Source organism: Podarcis tiliguerta, assembly GCF_965153285.1.
Source record: "Podarcis tiliguerta genome assembly, chromosome: 10".
NCBI classification, from domain to species: domain Eukaryota; kingdom Metazoa; phylum Chordata; class Lepidosauria; order Squamata; family Lacertidae; genus Podarcis; species Podarcis tiliguerta.
Genome location: NC_139543.1, coordinates 23,747,874 through 23,770,564, shown reverse-complemented (window position 1 = coordinate 23,770,564; position 22,691 = coordinate 23,747,874). Strand labels below are relative to the sequence as shown.

The 22,691-nt window shown below is 40.2% G+C and overlaps 2 protein-coding genes across 4 annotated transcripts in view; one reads left to right on the top strand and one right to left on the bottom strand.

Moving 5' to 3' along the window:
* Nucleotides 1-9,317, top strand: part of LRRN3 (leucine rich repeat neuronal 3) — a 45,625-nt gene extending 36,308 nt beyond the window's left edge. Inside the window, exons 2-3 of one of the 2 annotated variants that reach the window (XM_083399687.1) lie at nt 3,581-3,644; nt 6,331-9,317. In XM_083399687.1, the coding sequence (XP_083255813.1) occupies nt 6,680-8,806 (2,127 nt within the window). In that variant the 5' untranslated portion in view covers nt 3,581-3,644; nt 6,331-6,679 and the 3' untranslated portion in view covers nt 8,807-9,317. The remainder of the gene's footprint in view (nt 1-3,580; nt 3,645-6,330) is intronic. The other variant, XM_083399686.1, reaches the window with a different exon arrangement.
* IMMP2L (inner mitochondrial membrane peptidase subunit 2) overlaps nt 1-22,691 on the bottom strand; it is a 453,218-nt gene that overhangs the window by 280,778 nt on the left and 149,749 nt on the right. The gene's annotated exons all lie outside the window — the stretch shown is intronic.

The window sequence follows — 22,691 nt, the reverse complement described above, 5'->3', positions numbered from 1 at the left end:
CAAGAGGCACATGCCTAATTAAGGCATACCAATCATTGTCTACATGAGAGATAATTAGTCTGCAAAGGGTCACACTGTTCGAGAGTCCGGAACGTATCTGGGATATTTTTTTTTAAGCAGCCAATGTTGCTGTCATAGTTAACAAAGGATGCATTTCAACATGGTAATATTACAGCTGCAAATTATTTTTAATGATGCTTACAAAAAGCAACATATTGATACTGGTGTTGAGAAAAATAACATAGTTATACTAGATGTTTAAGGCAGAACAGTCTGAAAAACCACTGGTGTAAATTCTTGGTTTTTCCATCACAGCGTGGCTTGTGCTATGTTTTATCAAGCTACTACTTTCTACCATTTATCAAACTACTTAATTTTTTTACCTTGCTGATCTTTCAAAAAGAGTAATGCCCAGTAAGTGGGTTCCCACTGTACTAACCATTGAAGTAAAGCTGAGATACAATGGCACTCAAGGCTAAATAGGCTAATACAGGGCTTCCAGAGTTTAGACCAATTTTCTGTCCATGATCACGATATATCATGGTGTTAATAAACAGAAACCATGCACCTGCAATATTTACTATATGTTAATATGCACCTTTATGTGCACATTTTGATGTTGGAGACTGGCACTGCAAAATTCAGAGAAGTGAAAATTTCAAAGGATAGATGTGTTTCAGTTCCTGTATTGGCTCATGTAGTGGGAATTAGGTGGGTTTGCATTAAAATGTGAGCTGAATTTCTCCCTCATTGATAGAATGAGTCCCAATAAACCCAATGGCCCTTCAACCCCAATATATATGCATATAATCAGACTGTACACCTTCCAACAAAGATATTCAGTTCACAGAGGAAAACAGCTATGAAGAAAGTAAGATTTAATGTCTGTTTTTTGTTAACCAACATGTTTCTGACATGACCTGCTTTACTTTTCACGTGTCTTTATTCATTTTGTATTAATTTTGCTTAGTTCCTAACAAAAGCTTTCTATAACAAGCAAATATCTCTGCAGTTGGCTTTTACAGAACAGAACCTTGAACAGCTGCAAATAAAACACTTCCAAAGTAAGGTTTCCAGCTCTAGCAGAAATGCTGAAATACAAACATATTAAGTGCCTAATTCTAGTAAGCTTTCATTTTCTTAAGATATACGGCGCATAAAGAGATCTAGTGAGTTTGCTCTTTAATGTTTAAGTAGTACTGAAGCCAGCTATCATTATAATGGATGGGAACGGAGGCAGAGGGAAGACACATATTTCACAATGCAAAACCCATCCTTTGCCCCAAATAATGGTGACCTTAGTGCTTGTGGCAAACGGAAACTTTTACCCTAACTGAACTGAGACCCAGGCTGCAACCCATTTACTTTGTCACACAGACATGAAATAAGACCAAGCTATTAAGAGCCAACCCAGGGCTCAACTTCTGGATTTGAGTTCAATTTCTTGGTCATGCTAGAGCAGGAGTGAGCAACTTGCAGCCCTCAGCCTAATTTCATGTGGGTGTCAAAGAGAAAAACGAGGAAAGGGGTACAATGGGGGGGGGCGTAAGTAAAAAAGAGGTGGCAGAAAAGGAGAAAGAGCTCTGGCTCTGCCTGATTTTGTCACTGGTCCAGCACAAATGCCAGCATGTGTCCTCTAACAGCAAGGAAAGCAGTCATACCCCCCCCCAAGGCTCCTCAATTTGCTGCTACAGGATGATAAAGAAATTAAACCCTGGAAGAGTTTGTGCTTATGTGCGCTTTGTGTTTGTAAAGTTAATAGAGTACTACAATCCATCTACTTTAGTATAAAGTCATCTGTATACTGAATAACTCTGTATATTAAGCTAGAAATGTCTTAAATGCCAAACAGGAAGGAAATGAGCAGCTTGATCATTTCTCAGCATGCCAGTAGCAGCTGGCAGGTAGCAGCAGCACAGAGCTCTTTTGCCAGAGGCATATTAGCTTTTAACAAGAAAGTTTGCAGTCTACACTCAGACATATATGTTCCTCCTGTATATAAACTTAACACTTTTACTGAGCATTAGGAGACGTGTGTAAGATGTCTCACTCATTAATAAATGAAGCACTCACACTATCAAAATTTCATTCTGGTATTTGCACCTTGGAAAGAGGAATGAAATTTGCTGCACGCACGCACGCACACCCACCCACCACAAAATTAAATGCAAAATATAAATTTACGTTCAGCCAAGTTTCATCTTCAGCAATGAAATGTTGGGGTCTCATGCTTAAGTGCACTATATGTTTCAGGTTACAAAATAACCACACATGTGTCAAGGGGGTGGAGGAGTAAGTAGCTTTCTCCTTTCTGAATTTCATTTCACAGAGAATGGGCCAAGAATGTGCTAATATTGTTACATTTGTGACAACTGTGCATTTCTTTCTTAGTATAACACACACAAAATTTTGTACCTCCAGTTTAGGTGGTAACTAGATAGGAAGTTGTTGCATACTCGACACTCTGGTGCCTAGAAGTTTAGTATGAAGAAAATGCTAGTTCTGAATCACCATTAGATGCGTAGTAGAGTGCCTGGTCTTGGACATTCAGGTCACTAGCATTTCCTTTTAAGTGTTTTCAGGTCGAGTGAGAGGATAGTATGCTCTTGACACACTGACAACAAACCTTTTTGGCCAAACACACAACTTCTTTGTCCCTCTCTTCATATGCACAAGTAAACAAACCATGAAGTTCCTCCATTACCCACTGTTTTCCATTTTGCTTGAACCAGAAAACTAAGGTTAAAAGCTTTGAAATAAAGCAGGATATTAAACCATGGTTTGAAGCTGCCCTAATAACCTGGCTTGTTCCAAAGCTGTTACCATAGTAACCTGATTCAGACAAAAAATGGTAATTAATGGAAGACTTTGTGGATCTTTTGTTCCCACCACAAAGAAAGGAGAGAAGTAGCTATGTGCAATGCCAAAATGATTTCCAAAAAGTCCTTTTCCATTACCAACACTTCATACAAAGGCTAAATAATCATTTCAATATTGTTTCAAGTATATATGCAAAGCATGAGGCTGCTTGTTATTCTGCTTGTTATTTCAGACCACAATAACACATATTTAAACACCAGAATCTTGGTTCTTATTAATAATGGAACTGAGGGCCACCTATGAAATTTATTGGCAGTGCCTTCAAGGAATTATTCTTTACACAATGAATAATGCATACAATGTGGTGATGGACACTAGTTTAGACTGAGAATTAGATATATTCATGGAAAGTAATTCTACAAATAGTCAAAGCTCTTTGTCAAAGCACTTTATATAATTTTATTTATACACATAATTCCATAACTGTCTGCATATGGTATGTAATTTTGCCTGCAACTAGCTCCAAATGGAGATTTCCTGTTCTCCAATGGATATGAAGCAAGTTAATCACCAAGGATTCTCACTTTCCTAACACCACAATTTTCTCTCCCCTTCTAAGCTCATCCCTTACTCTGGGCAAGAGATTGTAAACTGATGCTCTGCAATGTTACAAATAAGCCAATACTAAGAGAGTATCCAGTCCTACTGTAAAATAACAAGGTTACTTGAGTTCATTGCTCAGTAACTTTCTTTTCTTTAGATCAAATCTGAAAGAACCAATAATGAAGTTTACCTGAAGGCATTAGCAAGGATAAACTTGAAAGGTAACACTGACCCTAATAGAAGAAGTCTTGCCTTTGCCTAAGAGTTTTCTGTAGTGCTAACTTCGTATTTATAATTCTTCTAAACTACTGCACTAGTGTCCAAGAAAATTTCCCACCACCAAATCTTTAATACAGAAAAGAGGCCCATTTTGAAGTCTTTTGTCACCAGCAGCACATCCAACAATAGGGACAGCAAGGCGGTAGGTAATTCAGCTTGTGAAGCTAATGCCAGAGTTTTATTAACTAACCATTTGTGCAAATGTTCTTTTCTCTGCAAGCCTGAAGAGTACCTAATTTCATGGAACAGATAATATTTTGATTATGTTATTCTGTACCATTGCTACTTTGCATTGCATATATATTGGCCCCTTGCCACAAAAAAATGCATTAGAAAACCTCAAAACAACATAATGTTTCACTGACATGTTTAGCTCACACATTGTCTGATGATTTTATTTATACACATTAAGACACTGCAAGTTAGAAAGCTTTACACCTACATACAAAGGGGGGTGGAGTGTGTGTGTGTGTGTGTGTGTGCATAGGGGTTGTAGCTGGGAGAGGAAGCCCCAATGCACAAGCAGAAATTCATTGTGCAAGTGGACCGACACCACTTGATATCACCCAATACTACAGGCTTGGAGGCATTACAGCAGGGTTCAAACTGCTACTCAGTCATGAAGCTCAGTGAATAACCTTCAGCCAGCCATTATATTTCAGCTCAACTTACCCCAGTAGGTTACTTTGAGGATTAATCATTGGGGAGGATCATATCTGCTGCCCTGAGCATCTTGGAAGAAGGGTAGGACAAAAGCTTCATAAGCACAGCTAAACAAATTGCAGTGCAGCCATTGGCCATGGCACCAACACCATGGCAAATCAAACCTCTTTTGAAGGTTTCTGCAGCATTTCAAGTGGAAGAGAACAACCGTCAATAGAAATACGCTTTGGAAAGTCTACTGCTGATGCTTAAAGGGTAGTGCCAATAATTTGTCATTTGCCTCCTCAATGCCCAGAGCAGTTTCAAAACTGTTTCTGAAATCCTTGTTTAGCTAGTAAGCGGCAGAACTGGGATGCAAAGCCCCCAAGCCATTTGACTATAATCGTCAAATGGCTTGCTCCAAAGTAGTCCCAATGAAGTCAGAAAGATCAATGGAGCAAGAAGCTGGAAGATGTTGGTCTAAGGATCTTGCTTGTTAAGTTCCTTATTAAGTTGTGGCTCAAAGCATCCCTGGTCCAAAATTTGTCTCAGGCACTACATGGCCTTAAGCAAGCCATTATCTCACAGCCTCAGCCCCAGTGCTGTACAGGGATAATTGTGACCTACTTTAACGGATTGTTGCAGGGATTACTGAAGTCATTTATTTAACTGCCTTCAGTACCATGGAGTTGTGTGTGTGCGTGTGTGTGTGTAGAAACACACACATACCTAATAAAAATGGCTAAGGATATCTCCACTGTTTATGTATGTAGCATGTGCACGCATGTATGTACAAGTGTGTACATAAAGGAACAGAAAAGAGCAAAATACAATTATGTGGCACTGAACAGATGAAAACAGAATATAAAATATGTTTTAAAAAGGGAAATATAGATGGCTCTGAGAAAGATACTATGCCTCTCCTGCTGACACCAGCAGTGTTTATTTCAGATAACGTTTGTCACTAGTTGTCTAAAAGTTGCAAGTCAGTCTTGGAGATTAGCATTCAATGCCAACAAATGAAGGGAGGGAAGGAGCCAAATCAGATGTTAGCTTAGACTATTCTATGCTTTACATCTTGGAAGACATCCTTTGCCAGGGATGCAGTGTTTACTATCTTTTACCAGCAACATCTCAAAATACATTTATCAGTGTCAGTGAACCATTGGCCTCATCATACAAGTTTGCAAACAAAGCTACCAGTATGAATTATGACTGCAGGAAACAAAAGGAAAACAGTGCAAGATAGAATGCAACTTGATCTGTCGGTCATGTATTGCCTACCATTTTGTTTGTTTATTGAAAATATTGTGTGCCAAGCAATGTGCCACAAGACTCGCTGCCGATATTGCTGTGACAGACCAACCTTGCCAACCTTCTGGAAATAACTGAGTTGCTATTATGTTTAATCACATGTAAAGTTCTACCGTGATTTGAATTCTTATTGTACTCATACTTGCAAACATATTGGTCGTGATCCCAAAAATGAACACACATTAGTAGATGTTGATCTCACTATAGATGATGGTGACACATGAACCAACATTTGTTCGGTAGGTACCACATCACCAGTGCGAGGAGAGGGCAGAACCAGTGCAGATAGAAGAACTTGTTCATTTACATTCACACACAGTGGATTTAAGTTCAGCTGTAAATTTAAACCTGCAGTCCTATATGTAAATTCCATTGAACTCAATGTGGCTTACCTCCAAGCAGACATATGTACTACTAGGCATATTGCTGTGCTAATTGTATCAACATGCAAATGCATAAATTTCTGAATACTTAGTGATCCTCTCTCTCACACACACACACACCCCTACTACATTAGTATTCTGTGTCCAGATGCCAGCATTTTAGACAATAAAGATTTTTAGGATCTGTCTGCCAGGTTGTCTAAATATCACCTGCAGTAAGCAACACAATATGTTTTTACCAAAAAAATAGCAGCAAGTACTAATTGTTTTCTCTCTCTTTATACTGAAGGTCTCTTTTCAACGACAACAATAAAAAGAAGGAAGACATCATGGAATCTAAACTTAACACTACTATATGAATGTTCTGCTTCCTTTTTGACGACCTCCTGGGTGGACCACATTTTTCAAATACGACTCAATATTTATTGTTCTCCAAATATGCCTCTCTTAACTGGACAAAGTGACTGCAAAGGAGCCACATATTTCCAAGAAAGAGAGGGTTGTTGTGCTTCTGCAGCATGCGTCATTTGACAAATGCAAGTGTTTGTCTTCTCAAATGACCATCTCCTATTGAACTTAAAAAACTGTAATTGTCCAATCCTTAAGGGCCAATTACTTTTCTGGAACAGTGAGCTAAAATGAAGGACATGCCATTCAAAATTCACTTTTTACTTGGCCTAACTATCACTGTGCTAGTTCAAGCTGTAGATAAAAAAGCAGACTGCCCACAGTCATGTACATGTGATATAAGACCGTGGTTCACTCCAAGATCCATATACATGGAAGCTTCTACGGTGGATTGCAATGATGTAGGTCTCTCAACTTTCCCAACCCAGTTGCCTGCTGACACACAGGTTCTACTTCTACAGGCAAACAACATTAAAAAAATTGAATACCCAGCAGACTTCCCAGTAAACCTTACTGGTTTGGATTTATCTCAGAACAGTTTATCATCAGTGGCCAATATTGAACTTCGGAAGATACCCCAACTTCTTTCAGTGTATCTGGAAGAAAACAAACTTACAGAGTTGCCGGACAAATGTCTCACTGGGCTGAACAATCTCCAAGAGCTCTACATTAATCACAACCTGCTTTCCACAATTGCACCAGGAGCCTTCACAGGTCTTTATAATCTTCTTAGACTTCATCTCAATTCCAATAGTCTGCAAGTGATCAACAGTAAGTGGTTTGAAGCTATTCCTAATCTGGAGATTCTTATGATTGGAGAAAACCCAATTATCAGAATCGAAGATATGAACTTTAAGCCCCTTATCAATCTGCGGAGCCTGGTTTTAGCAGGCATAAATCTCACAGAAATACCAGATAATGCCTTGGCTGGCCTTGACAATTTAGAAAGCATCTCTTTCTATGACAACAGATTAGTAAAAGTGCCCCACACTGCTCTTCAAAAGGCTACTAACCTTAAATTTTTAGATTTAAACAAGAACCCCATTAACAGAATACGAAGAGGAGATTTTAGCAATATGATACACCTCAAAGAATTGGGAATTAATAATATGCCTGAACTGATATCTATTGATAACCTGGCAGTCGACAATTTGCCAGATTTGAGAAAAATAGAAGCTACGAATAACCCCCGACTGTCATACGTACACCCAAATGCATTCTATCGACTTCCCCGATTGGAATCACTCATGCTCAACAGTAATGCACTCAGTGCCCTGTACCGCAGTACAATTGAATCTTTGCCTAATCTCAAGGAAATCAGCATACACAGCAACCCAATCCGGTGTGACTGCGTCATCCGATGGATTAATATGAATAAAACTAGCATTAGGTTCATGGAGCCGGAATCATTATTTTGTGTAGATCCTCCTGAATTTCAGGGCCAGAATGTGAGGAAGGTTCATTTTAGAGAAATGATGGAAATCTGCCTTCCACTGATAGCCCCAGAAAGTTTTCCCTCCAACATAAATATAGAAACAGGCAGCTATATTTCTTTACACTGCAGAGCGACAGCAGAACCAGAGCCTGAAGTGTATTGGATAACTCCATCCGGACATAAACTTTTGCCCAACACTGTTTCTCTTAAATATTATGTACATTCAGAAGGAACGCTAGATATCAGTGATATAACACAAAAAGAAAGTGGCTTATACACATGCATTGCAACTAATTTGGTCGGTGCAGATTTAAAATCCATTATGATTAATGTGGATGGTTCTTTTCCCCAGGATAACCATAAATCTTTGTCTATTAAGGTAGAAGACGTGCGATCTAATTCTGTACTTCTGTCCTGGAAAGCAACTTCCAAAATAGTGAAATCCGCCATTAGATGGACTGCCTTTCCAAAAGATGGAAATTCTCTGGCTTCTCGGAGCACTCGAATTCCATCCCATATAAAAGTCTATAATTTTACACATCTAACCCCGTCCACGGAATATACAATTTGTATGGACATCCCCACTGTCCAGTTACAGAATGCAAGACAGTGCGTCAACATTGCAACAAAAGGGTTGGATCCAACAAAGGCAAATTATGAGAAGAACAACATCACTACATTGTTTGTCTGTCTTGCTACACTTTTGGGATTCTTTTGTGTGGTTTCTCTCTTCAGCTGCATCTCTCATGAAATGAACTGTGATGCAGGACACAGCTACTTCAGGAATTACCTGAAGAAACAATCCTTTTCCTTCAGTGAGCTTTATCCTCCTCTAATCAGTCTTTGGGATACTAACAAAGAGAAAAGCACAGCACTCGAAGTCCAAGCAACAGTCATAGGTGTTCCAGCTGATATGTCATGAGATACCAATGTTACTGTACTAGTGTGCTAAACTGGGGTGCACAAGACTAAATAATTGTGCTCAATAAAAAAGCAAAAACAAAAAAGTATCCCTCTACAAAAATCAAAACCTTGGACTTAGCAGATGGTGATAGTTACAAATACAAATATTTGCCGGTGTGGTATTTTTTTAAAACAAACACCTGTCTTTGAAGAATTCTGTGCCAACCAAATTGTTTTCTAGGACTTTATAGTGTGACTTCTTACAATCTAAGAGGCACTCAATGCTGTCTATACAGTGCAAGTAGAGGAGAAAATTTTATGTATTTGTTGTTTTTTTAATTAAATGTAGAAATAGTGGAATTGAGTAATACCCTCCTCCTGTGTTATATGACACACTTAGCCACGAGTTTTTGCAGTGAACTAGAATTGACCCGTGGTGTGATGAATTGGACAAATTCTGTAGAGTAGAAACAGTGAGTATGTGAAACTTTTTTTATGAGGAAAAAATACATTTTTGAGTACAATCAAAATATTTTGGACTTCTTTCTTTCTAAATAAGTTCTTTTTGGGATTTACTGGAACGTGCTGTGCAACACCAACATTTTAATACCCAGTAAATGCACACAAACTTGCAGGCCTGATTGCATCAAATATATTTCAGGTTGTGTAGTTGCAATAAAGGACACAATAAAACACTTTCTGAAGTATTCACATAAATGTTTAGGAAAGGTGTTTCACTGGCTGAACACCAGAGCCAATTTCCACTATGTTGTGTTGTGTTTTGTTTTTAAAAAGAACAAAACAAAACAGCAAAAAATCTTATTGGAGCTGTATTTAATTTGTAATCTATGAAGCGCTCAGCAGTTTCTAGTCAAAAATCATAGTACTATAATCATTTCTGTATATTTTAAAACAACTGAATGTCCCAAAGTCATGGATCCATTTTCATACAATCCATTACCATAATCATTCCGATTTTACAGACTAGCTATTATTGAGTAGAAAACTGAAACAAGATGAGCTGTGTGAACATCTGCATTTACTTAACTGGGCCACACCACTTGAACCGAAAGAGTATTAGGATTAAAAATCAATAGAATGTTGTGACCTGCTGATATTATTCCCAGAAGGAGCTGGTTGGTCACAATGGAAAACTGGATTTTGAACTAGATGGGACTTTGGTGTGATCCATCAGGGTTTTCTTGCAAACCATTCAAGAAGTAACTATTGTTAGCAATGAATCTTTTCTCTAGATGTATCATGCTTTCAAACTGCATGTCTCAAAGAAACCAACCAGATTAGATTCTGTGATTTACCCAGACTTCATTCAAATCAAATGAAGAATTCTAGGTAACTCAGCCTGGCTGCGTATGCACATTTGAATATCAAGGCTTGGTATATCGAAAATATTTATTTGCTTTTCTGGTGTGTTTGCAGTGTACAGGACTAATAATAATAATAATAATAATAATAATCCTAAATCCAATAGAGATTAAATCATCAATAACAACAAAAATAAAGAGCTGTAAAAATGAAAGCAGGTCAGATGCAACCAAAATATCCATCATCACCAAAATAAGTCAGCCACAAAAGTGTAGAATTGTGATTTACAGTCTCCCCTAATGTTGAGGAAAATGTATACCACCGGAGTTGGAAATAAGTTACATGATTACAATGATAATACCTGGATTGTGTAGCCTGTTCATGTCAGAGCTGATGTCCAACAAATTCCTAAAGAATTCACAAGAATATCAAGAACTGGGAAGAAGCAAGACAGAAACGGCCAATATGCAGGGAAAATAACAGGGGCAGCTCTGCACAAACAGCAGGATGAAGTGGCCTGCCATCAGGAGGGAGATGTTGTTTAAATGAAGGCAGGAATTGACTTCTGAATGGTGCAACAAGATGAGGGCACCATCTGGGTTCTGCAGGGGGGGGGAAATTGAACTGGCATTGAACAGGAAGGTATAGAGATGAGTAGAATGCCAGCAGCTTTGTCCTTAGAAGAAGGTAAGTAGCTGAAATTCAAGAGCAGAAAGAGAGACTCTATAGGTTAAAAGTATGCAATGCTGTCTCATGGGTTTCCTGAATCATCAGGAGACAACTCAGTCAAGAAAGCTGAGGGTGGTTTGGGTGTCAGCAGCATCCCCTTTGGCACAGTCAAAGATATGATATGATGACAATATGATGCTACATTCTTGCTGAGGTTTAAATAGCTCTGAGTATGGTCAGTGCCTGGAAAGTACCTGGGACCCCAATATACGCTCCCTTATCTTCCATTGAAGAAGAAAGACAGGGACATATGTTATAAATGAATGAAAAAAATGCCCCCCAATTCTGGCCTTCTGTCTTAGCAAGGCTTTACATTGGTGGAAGGGAGCATTTTGGCTCAACGGGCCAGATTCTTATCAGAATGTGCCTTGCAGGTCAAAATTGACAGGTTGGCCATCTGTCAATCACCTATCTTCATAAATGACATCAAAGGATTTGGTGCTTTGAAGTTGGGGGCTTCAAAGTACTAGCAAGCAACATATCATTACTAAAAGTAAGGTGTTCCCACCTTCATTTCGCCAGCCACTTCACTGAAAACCCATTTGGAGTGAAACAGCTGCTGAAACAAAGCAGAGAAAAAACACGCAGGATAACCTTTCACATCAGCTGATGCAGATGGGAGTAAGCCAACCAAATCGCTGTCAGGTGTTTTGGAAACTGCTCAAGAAAGCTTTGACAAAGCTCTGCCCTTAACTCCATGACATCAGGGGTAGGGCAGGTAGGCATGGCTTGCCCAAAAGAGCCTTATGGACCAAATGGGGAAACCTAGTGATTGGCCTACAAGGCAGAGGCTCCCCACTCCTGCTTTAAATAAAGCTGGAGAGATAGCAAGACCTACTCTTTAAGATTGACAATTCATTCAAATTAGGATGTGAAAATGTGACATTTCAGAGTCAAAATATAATTTGAAGGCAGGACACTAAAAACTAAAATTTGCCCCAACGCCCAAAATTAAGTAACTTAAATTTCTTAAGAGTCTGAAAATTTACTCAACATTTTAAATTTCAAAAATCTATTTAGGTAGGAAGTGTGCAATTTTTCCACAACCCAAAAAAACCTGCCTACACTTTTAATTATGCTGGATAAGAAGTTGAAAGAATGTTATCTATGCAAATCACAGTGCTTTCTTAGTGTTTATGTGTCCTCTTTCTATACAGAGACTGCTGTGTTCGGTCTGCCACTGATTGTCACAACAACAAATCCCCCTTGAAAGCAAGTCGTTAATTACTAAAAGTTCATCTTAAATTATGACAAATTCTTTCTGGGTCATTTTTAGTCATTGTTTGAAGGCTACAAGAGATTTCCACAGAAGCTTTAAAGGCCAAAATGGGATGTTTGTGGGTCCCAGTGGTAATTCTATAATATCCAAAATATGTATCTTTATGAATTCAGTATGTTTCACTGAGCACACTCTTTACAAACCTGATGAATCGCTATCACACACATGCCGACATTAGAATTTATCAGCCAGACGTGCCCATACATCACGAGAGATTTCAGCACCGAGGACAGAGCTCTTAGAGGCAGGCTATTTATCAAGCACACAGTACTTGAAATATGACCTATTATAAAGTCAGCACTGTATAGGTCAGCAAGAACTTGTTCATGTATCTTGTATGTTTGTCTTATGAGACAAAGTACATTTAAAACCAGTTACTGATATAGCTCAGGGGTTAGAATTACATTGTTTCAAAGAACGCAGCTGAGATCAATGGCAAAAAAAATAGCCACACACAAAGAGAACTTTGCCATAAGTATGCCAATAAGAACTTCTTTCTTGGATGGAATCAGCAGTTCTTACACTGTCCTGCAGAGGCGCCATCTTCCAAAGAACATTGAGGGGGCCCAACATGGCATCCTGACAGTGCATGTGCAACATCCTGACGGCGTTCCGTGCCCAGCTCCATTTTTGGTCTCAAAATAGGGGGGCAGCCCCCTTTTAAAAAAAGAGCCTCAGCACCCTATGCCTATGCTTCCTTGTGTAATTTACTATAATGCAGAATTCCACCCAGAGTCTTTCTTAAAGCAGAAGAATTTACTCAAATAATCTAAAATGCTATCTTCCACATAACTGATACATAAATGAAGTTTTTGCTTGGAAGATTCAAACCATTACAGTGGTACCTCGGGTTACATACGCTTCAGGTTACAGACTCCACTAACCCAGAAATAGTACCTCAGGTTAAGAACTTTGCTTCAGGATGAGAACAGAAATCATGCTCCGGCAGTGCAGCGGCAGCAGGAGGCCCCATTAGCTAAAGTGGTACTTCCGGTTAAGAACAGTTTCAGGTTAAGAACGGACCTCCGGAACGAATTAAGTACTTAACATGAGGTACCACTGTATATGTGTGTCCAGGCACTTGCCTGAAAATGCAGAGCTGGATTGGGACAGCTCTGCATTTTCCTCCCCTCCCCAAAGTCCTCCCCTCAACATCCCCATGTGCATGACCCTACTTCTTCAGTCATACAACATTCCCTGTTTAGAGGGGTAGGTCTTAAGGGAGCTTTCGCCCATATTCACTTGAATGCACGTAGAACACCTTTAGTAGTCAAGGACCTTACTTTATCAGGCTCTCCAACTGTGTAAAAGGCTCTGCTCACATTCAGGTGAACACGTGTAGAAGCCCCATGCAGATATTCCAAGCAAAATGTGGGAAATGTTGAGGACTAAATAGGTGTCGTTTTGTTATTTCCTTGACAACTGATAGGAGGGTGTTCCACAGGGTGGGTGCCACTTCCGAGAAGGCCCTCTTTTTAACATTCATACAAGTTTTTCGTAATTTGGAAATAGTATCCCTCTGTCAAGAATTAGGCACAATGTGCTCCATGCATCACACGGGTTCACACCTTTGCCTCTTACAAGCATGATGGTAACATGGCTCCTGCAGTAAGTTAAGGAAGTTCACAGAATGAAAGTTTCCTGTTCACTTCACCTGGATTCCTACCAAAAGTCTTCTGGATGACTGGAGGCCCTCCTGGACAATGGGGGTGCAATGTGGGACATGGGGGTGAAGCATGAGCAGATGTCAATCAACACTAGCTTTGGCTGGTGGAAAGTTTTCCATCCCTCCCCAGGCCCCCCCCCCTTGTGCCCATATTACTCTGAAGGGCCCCTCAAAGTAGGCCTTTGGGGAGCACAGTTGATTGCAGCTGGGAAAAAGGAATCAGAAAATTTCCTTCCATGGATGTTCTTAGGTTAACTTAGGTAAGGATCCATATAACATTAAAATGTTTCTGCTTAGTGAATCTCATAAATAAATACATTCTCTCACACACTTTTTCTTGATGGTTTTAAATGGAAAAGGGCTATTGTGTATTCGTAAAGTTTTTATTAAAAATAGTGAACTGAACTGATATGAGAAAATTCTGTTTCTGGTAAATTTAGAATATGCAATGTAGGTTTTCCTTCCAGGAGAGAGAGTCCTGTTTTATAAAATGCTTAAGAAGCACATATTAATTATGCCATGCTTTTGTACACCATAGCTGCAATCCCATTTACTCTCTCACATTTTCCAGAACTGTATAATTTTATCATCATTTAAAAAATCATTCCTAAATGTGCCACTTGCAAAAGGTTGAAATAAAAATTAGGGGAAGCAACACAAGCTAGATAGATGTCTAATAACCATGCATGTCAGGATTTCATTCAAACACAGAAACAGAATGTAGGCAATGCCCTCCTTAGTGGTTTAAAACTACTGTCATTATTCAAATAAAAAATAGGTTGTATATACCTACAAAGCCAAATGTGGGTGGCTTCTAGATGTTACAATACACAGAAGCTTAAGTGACTCTGTCTTCCTGTCACCATATTTCTGCTTTTCACCCAAAGCCCAAAGAGTTGTGGAACGAGGGAATTTTAGATCTTAGACTTAATGGTAGGATGGGACACTTTAAACTGCCATGTGAAATACTTCAGCTGTGAAGCACTCACTTAATATATCTCTTCCCAATGTGGCCGTTACATGCTTTACAACAACTTCTGCAGCCTTGATACTTTACAGAAAAACAAACCACCACCTCCACACACAAAAAGTTTGCCAAACCTGATTGGAAAATAAATAAATACTGTGAGCATGTGCAGTTCCGCATTTTAAATTCACTTTAATCACAGCACCATCATAAGTACTGGAATAAAATTTGGTTTGCTTTGGCTGCCCTGAAGTTAAACACATTTACTTGGAAAGAGCATCACTGTGTTGTTGAAAAGGATAATTGGGTTGTATTTCAACAAGTCCTACTCAAAGCAGACTCATTACAATTAATGCACCTAAGTTGTTGTTGTTTAGTCGTTTAGTCGTGTCTGGCTATTCATGGACCAGAGCACGCCAGGCACTCCTGTCTTCCACTGCCTCCCGCAGTTTGGTCCAACTTACGTTAGTAGCTTCGAGAACACTGTCCAACCATCTTGTCCTCTGTCGTCCCCTTCTCCTTGTGCCCTCAATCTTTCCCAACATCAGGGTCTTTTCCAGGGAGTCTTCTCTTCTCATGAGGTGGCCAAAGTATTGGAGCCTCAGCTTCAGGATCTATCCTTCCAGTGAGCACTCAGGGCTGATTTCCTTAAGAATGGATAGGTTTGATCTTCTTGCAGTCCATGGGACTCTCAAGAGTCTCCTCCAGCACCATAATTCAAAAGCATCAATTCTTCGGCAATCAGCCTTCTTTATGGGCCAGCTCTCACTTCCATACATCACTACTGGGAAAACCATAGCTTTAAGTATATGGACCTTTGTCAGCAAGGTGATGTCTCAGCTTTTTAAGATGCTGTCTTGGCAGCACCTAAGTCAACCATGCCCATAAATGTCAATTGGACTACTCTGAGTAGCACCAGCATTGAAACTCACCCACTGTGTTTTAAAAGTAAAAATAAAAGGCATCTATGAACATGTGCATGCCTGGTCAGCTTTCTTCTGACTATAAAATGCTTTTGAAAGCAAGCAAGCTGTGTCAACCTACATTAGTCCCAACAGGTCATGGCATGCTCCGGCAGGGCCTGTTTGCTGGTTTCCCTCCATCAGCTGCTCTCTGGGTGGCCAGTTGGGACCACCTGAGCTACAGGGCTCTGGACATCAGTTCCAAGGTCCAGGTCTACATGTACTACTGCCTAGATATATGAGGAGCATTCTCCCACACATTTGGACTCAGGGCAGACTACCCAAACATTTACAATTTTACACATTTCTACTCTTTATACTTGAGGCAAGTTGTAACAGAACATCTGTATAGCTCAGCTGGTAGAGCATGAGACTCCTAATTGGGCAAAAGATTCCTGTATTGCAGGTGGCGGTCCCTTCCAACTGTATGATTCTATGATCATCCTGTGTATTCACTGCCAACATTTTATTATCTCATACAGTGGCTTCCCCATCCACTGCTTCATCCCCATTCATACTTCATAAGCCGGCTAACTAGAATGAAAAGGAACAAATATTTATTTATATATATATATTTGCACATCCATCAGCTTTCCCTCTTCTCCTGTGTACTAACCTGCGGAGAGCTGGAGTATAACCCTCATCAGCCCCAAGCAAGCATATCCAATGGCCAGGTTAGAGAAGGCTGTTCTAGTGGTTCAGTGCATTCACTAACTGCTTACACAGGTAAGCTATGACACAGCACTACAATCTAAATACTTATATCATGGTTACTTAAAGAGCTATCTTGCAAAAAGAAGAGAAAGGTAAGAAATGTGTTTGGTTGGTTGGTTGGTTGGTTGGTTGTTTTTTTTAAAAAGGTCTTAGACAACACCGGCCATCAGCCTTTCCCTCTTAAAATGGTAAGATCAACACATATTTTCTGAGGGATGAAAAAGGAGAAAGAATGATGATGACAGTGCAGTATGGACATCTTATTCACCATTTAAACACGGAAGCTGACATATCCTAAGTGCCCTTATAAAACAGCAAGATAACACCTGTGCCCTTCTTATGTAAATGAATAGCTTGATCTGGTCCTACCTGCTATCTCCTTGCTTGCTGTCTTGTATGCCTGTTTGTCAGTACTGAAAGAAAGATAAAGAACTGCAGCTGGGTAAGACTATTAAGAGCTTTCACCCACCCTCTAACAATTCCATTGTATTCACCATATATTGCTCATTATAGAGGGTCTCATTACGGATCATCCCAGGTGTATTTCTTTATCTCTGTTTTACCATTGACAGGCAGGTGCAGAAGATAACAAAAATAAGCAACCACATAGTAGGCACAACAAGATCAAGGTCTCTCCCCGCCCCCCCCCCCCGAAAAATGATACATACAGGTGCTATCTTGCTCTTCTATAAGAGTGCACAAGATAATACACCAGCCCCATGTTTGCTATCTCTTCTTCCTTAATTTTCACCTGGAATAGGTAAATAAGAGGCAAGACACGAGTATGTGGGATTGAATTAGGACCATATTTTACTCAATACAAATCTCAGCAGAGGGTAAGCACCATGTGGGAGCAACCAGAACCCAACCAAACCTGGGTGAGCCACCTCACATGGTTTGATTATAGGCCATTACATAAGCCTCACTCTTAAGATGAATATGGACACTTCCTGACCCAAGTCTTAGATGAGGGCCCCACAATTCCTGGTGGGTGAGATCAGGCAGTCCCAAAGGCATTCCATGTCTAGCCTTACAGGTCACAACCCAGAGGGGCAGACATCCAAATATGTCCTCCACCTCCAAAAGTTCCTAAGGGTGCTCAGCGCCTCATTTTACAACTCTTGCACTTTTAACAAGGCTCACAGGATAATATAGCAGCTCTTATGTTGCCTAACTTTTCTTTCTCAACATCCATCCATCTCTTTTATTGTAAAATGAATTTACTGACAAATCATACAATTTGGATGGCCAGCAACACAATTAACAACTTCTATTAATTACATAATTACCTCCACTGATGCCAACCAACAAACTGCACAGTGGTTATTGAGCTCCTAAGTATTTTGCTCTTCTCAAAACCTCACAGTTTCCTGCCAAACAGTCTTGCTCTGTCTCTTTCTAGCCAGAAGATGTCAGTTTGGAGACATTCCAAGTAATAACATTCAGTTTGGTTTAATGTATAGTCTCCAAAGTTAATGCTGTGTGTTCAACCAAGCCCCCTACCCCCAATGTTCATGGTACTTCATTGTACTTTGGCTACAATGAGTCAACTTCAGTGTGTGAAAAGTTGCCTGCCAATGCCAGGGTTGACCCAAGACATTTTGCTGCCTGAGGCAAAGGGCAATATGGCACTCTTCTGCTTCCATGAACAGAAGCTGACCAGACTGACAGCTGCGAATCATTTCAACACTGACAAAAGGATATAGTATCCCCCACCACACCAGAGGATAGCAGCCTAGCTCAGGGTGTGAATGGTAGGCTGTGTGGCTCTGTTTAGGCCATCTTGAATCCTGATTCTATCTTCTGCAGTATTAGCAACTCCTAGTTTGGTGCCATCTGCAAATGTGATGAGCATCTCCTCAATTCATTCATCCAAGTCATTTATAAAGATGTTGAACAACAATGGGCCCAGGACAGAACCCTGTGGCACCCCACTAGTCACTTTTTTTTATGAGAAGGCATTAGTGAGTGCTTTTTGGGTTTGGTCAAACAGCTACAAATCTATCTAACACTAACCTCACCCAGACCATATTTTAACAGATTCTCTGCAAGTTCATGGAGGACTTTGTCAAAAGTCTTATTGAAATCAAGATATGCTATGTTAACAGTATTCCCCTGATCCATCAGGCTTATAACACTTATCAAAAAAAGGAAACAAGATTTGTTTGGCATAACTTGTTGAGAAACCCACACTGGGTCTTAGTAATCGCAGAATCCTTTTCTAAGTGCTCACAGAGCAACTGTTTAATTATCTTGATTTATATATAAAAAAGCTTGATTGTAAAAAAAACCCAAATAAACCTCAAAGTGGTTTACAAAAAGACAAAACAATAAAATAAAATAAAAAGGCAAGAAAACTTTAAAAAGGCAATAAAAAGCTGTAGGTCCAAGCAATACTGCAGCTAAGTATTTATAATGTGGCTGAAGCACACACAACAATTTTCTGCTTCATATGGCTGCTGATGTCAAGAAAGGAGAGTACAAAACACAACAAAAAGGCCCTTTCCAAACTTTGACAACTTGCTTTGTAAATGCTATGAGAAAAACCTAGGAAGTGTAAGCTTTTGCTCTACAGAACTCTGCAAATATAAAGACCAATTAGAGCCTTTCAATTTGATTGGATTGCTCGCTGTTTCCATTAAAAGCCCTCCCGAGCCCTTGATTTGCAAGTGAACCATACATGATCTGTACTAATAAGCACTTAATATACCAAATGTCACAGAAACCGCAGCCTTTCTAGTCCTTTACTACTAGACAGATATGCCATGAGATAGGGCTTTGAAGCAAAAGTGCCCTTCTAGCCAAACTCCCAGGAGGCAACCATTTAACTTGCTCATCTATTGGAAACACTTTCCCCCACCTCTGCTTTATGGTCCTCTATATCTTAAGTAAGAGCCAAACTCAAACTTATAATATATGTTGGTGCTGATATCATAGAACCAATAGGAAGAGAACACCTGGAGACTGTGACAAGCACATGGAGACTGCTGGCTGACAAGGAAGACATGGAGGTAAGGAAATGGTCTTCTCCATTCTAGGATTATTCAATTACTTTTTGCCACACTGCCAAGGAAACATCTGGTTTAGCTGCCACACAATGACCTCAAGCCACGTATTCAGTAGCAGTAGGTGATGAAGCTCAAACCTTGGCAAATCCAGTCTGGGAGGTGGAATGGAAGAAAATGCAAAAGGAACTGAATCTTGAACTGAGGTTGAGAAGGAGGCTTTCAAAAATGCAAGGAATGTTGAGAAGGAGGGTGTCAAGAAAGGGAAGCTGAGGCAGAAAACAAGAAGGGACTGACTGGATTATCTAAAGGCTCTAAATGTAACACACATTTGCCTGCTTCTAGCTTGAGGAAGTATCCTGATGCTTGCTTTTCCAGGCCATAGAGCATAAAGGAAAATTCTGCAATTCATCAGGTACCTAGCTTAGAATACTCCTCAATTCTGAGTTGTTAATGGAAACCCGGGTAGCATTAGTGCCTTTTTCTAACTACGGGTGTTCTTGGCGTGTGGCACTCAGGGTGTGTGGCTTGAGCAACATCCATTTTGCATCTTTTTTTCCTGATGGGCTTTCCCCCCCATTTTGCCACTAGCACCCAAATCAGAAGTGCTGGGGGGGAGAGGGGATTGTTTGGGGGCAGGATTAGGTCCCCAAATTGAGGGTTCAGTACTCTTGCAGCAACACTGTAAGTTAAGGCTGCATTATTACGTCCATATTGGAAATAGGGGGCTGAGCCTGAGAGACAGTGGTTTGCCAAATTCTACTGAATTCATGGCAAAGGCAACTTGAACTGGGTTTTCCCAGATTTGCAGTTTTGTCTCTTTGGCCACTATGCCGCATCAGCTCTCAAAGCGTGTCTGCTTTTTAAGGTTAGCAAACAATAAAACCCACCACACCAGGAAAGAAAATCTAATGTTAAGTAAAATGAATGAAAAAAGAACTACCTAAGAGCATGAGTACAGCTGAAAAGAGTCCAGATGGCCTCTTCCAAATACAAAATTAGCTGATGTCCCTTTTAATGTTACAGTTTATGAGAGTGGAAAACAGCCCCATCTGCCTCCCACTAAAGTAGCTGCTGACTCAAATTCACCATAATCAAATCATGCTGGGCTCCAAATTCTGGGCTCTTTCATTCTTATGGGAATCTGAAAACTCCTAAAGACAAACAGTGATGGAAGAGCAGTTCAAAAATGGGGTTGGAGTAGGGGACCCGACAGAAGTGGATTTCATTTGGGTGACTGCCCCATACACCCACATGATCAAGTTGAATATGTATCCCTAAGGTCTTTAAATGTATAAGAAAATAACCCTTGGCTGTGCTTTTTAGCCTGAGCTGCATAGCTGGAAGTCAAGCAAATATGTTTGGGAATTAAAGAACCATTTCTAACAGCCACTGAAGCTACAATCAGTCTCCTATGGGATTAATCAAACTGTACAATAGAAATAGAACTGTGCTCTTTCACAAGGCCAGGACATTACAGACCACACAATCTTTTGCTTGGCAGAGAAATAATTCCCAATGCACAAGTCTCATTTTCATATTGTTTAATGGCACTTATTGCAAGGTGCGTTTTTCTTCTGCAGAAGTGTAAATCTTGGGATATATAATTGACTCACGCATATTCTGTTCACGGTTCCTGTGTAATTCACCCTCAGGCCCCAATGGATTCAGATAGCACAACCCAGCATCCTCCAGGTCCTGGAGAAACAGATCAACCCAGTCAAATCTGCAGTGCTTTTTCTGGGCCAACTCACTGCTGAATGCAGTCCACCAAGCTGTGCTTCTAGCCTGTCACATCATGCTGGTACATGGACTGAGTGCCTGGCATATTTAAAGAAGGAACCTGCACATCTCAATCAAGGGAAAACACAGGTCATAGGCATGTGTGCTGTCCACACATCATCACTACAGGGAAGAAGCATGACTCCATCCTGTTGAATGTTACATAGCAAGTCAAAACAGAACCTCCACCAGCATTTCAGTGCAACTTCAGAAGCCTCTCCCAGTGACACACATCTTGAAGTTACTCCCTGTGGTGCTACTGAGTAATTATTTAACGTATGAATCACTGCCTAGGATGTGGTCATTTCCAAATTCAACACCATACAAAATTCTGATAATTGGCTTAGGGAAAGGGGGAAAATATGTTTCGCAAGGTTTTGAAACTCAAAAAACAGGTTGGAAAAAACTTTGTGCCAGGAGAACCACAACATGTTGACATATTTGTTTTAAAAGTGCAGGTAGATTGCGCAGTTCTTCAAAGGAGCACATCTGAAACAACCCGTAAGGTCTATTTTTACAAGAATACCTATACAGAATTGATTTATTTAGGTTAAAAAAAGAGTCCTGGGAGAATACTTCCTGGCAATGCAGTTTGAAACATTCAAAAATTTGCAGAAGATACAGTGTCCTCTCTCTCAATCTCCCTACCTCTCTCTCTCTCTCTCTCTCTCTCTCTGTGTGTGTGTGTGTGTGTGTAGGCGTGCCCAAACGCAAATGCATGTTGCTGCAGAACAAATTGCTCATCTCTCCAAAGTGGCCAAAAAAACTTATAGGAGTGTTCAGAGGTCTGACAGGGAAATAAGCAACCCTTTCAGGAGTGTAATGTTTGACCTAACTAGCTTCATTTTCAGAAATACCATCAAGTACTTGGGAACAGGGATTCATTAACATCAGAATCAGACAGGAAGCCAGTATCCATCTGAAATATACTCGGAGTAGAGAGTGGATTTCATGCTCTTTATTCAGCTCATGGTGGTGAGGAGGAATGGAAGTTCCTTCAGAATGTCTGCTTTATATACATTATTTACACAATGGGCCCCATGTGATTGGCTAATTCCGGGATTCTCCTGTAAGCCAATCAGGTTGTGGATTCACTTCCACCTGGAGCTGGATTGGGTGGCTCCTGTGGACCAATCATACTGCTGCATTCTGAATCCTATTGTTCTAGGACCAATCAGGCTGCTGCATTCTGAATCCTATTGTTCTAGGACCAATCAGACTGCTGCATTTTGGATCCTATTCAGCTCAGTACATAACACCATCCATCCAGTTTCCATCCAGCTATGGATGGAAAGACCTGAAGGCAAAGTGCAGGCCACATGTGGAACATCAAGAACATCAAGCAGTCAAGAGTGACAGCCCTGAATGGCTCCCCAAATCTGATGTTCTTATTAATTATTTCATGCTTCAAGCTGTAGTGCCACCATAACATTTAAAGTCCCAGGATCGCACGCATGCAATTATGCACAGTCTACTA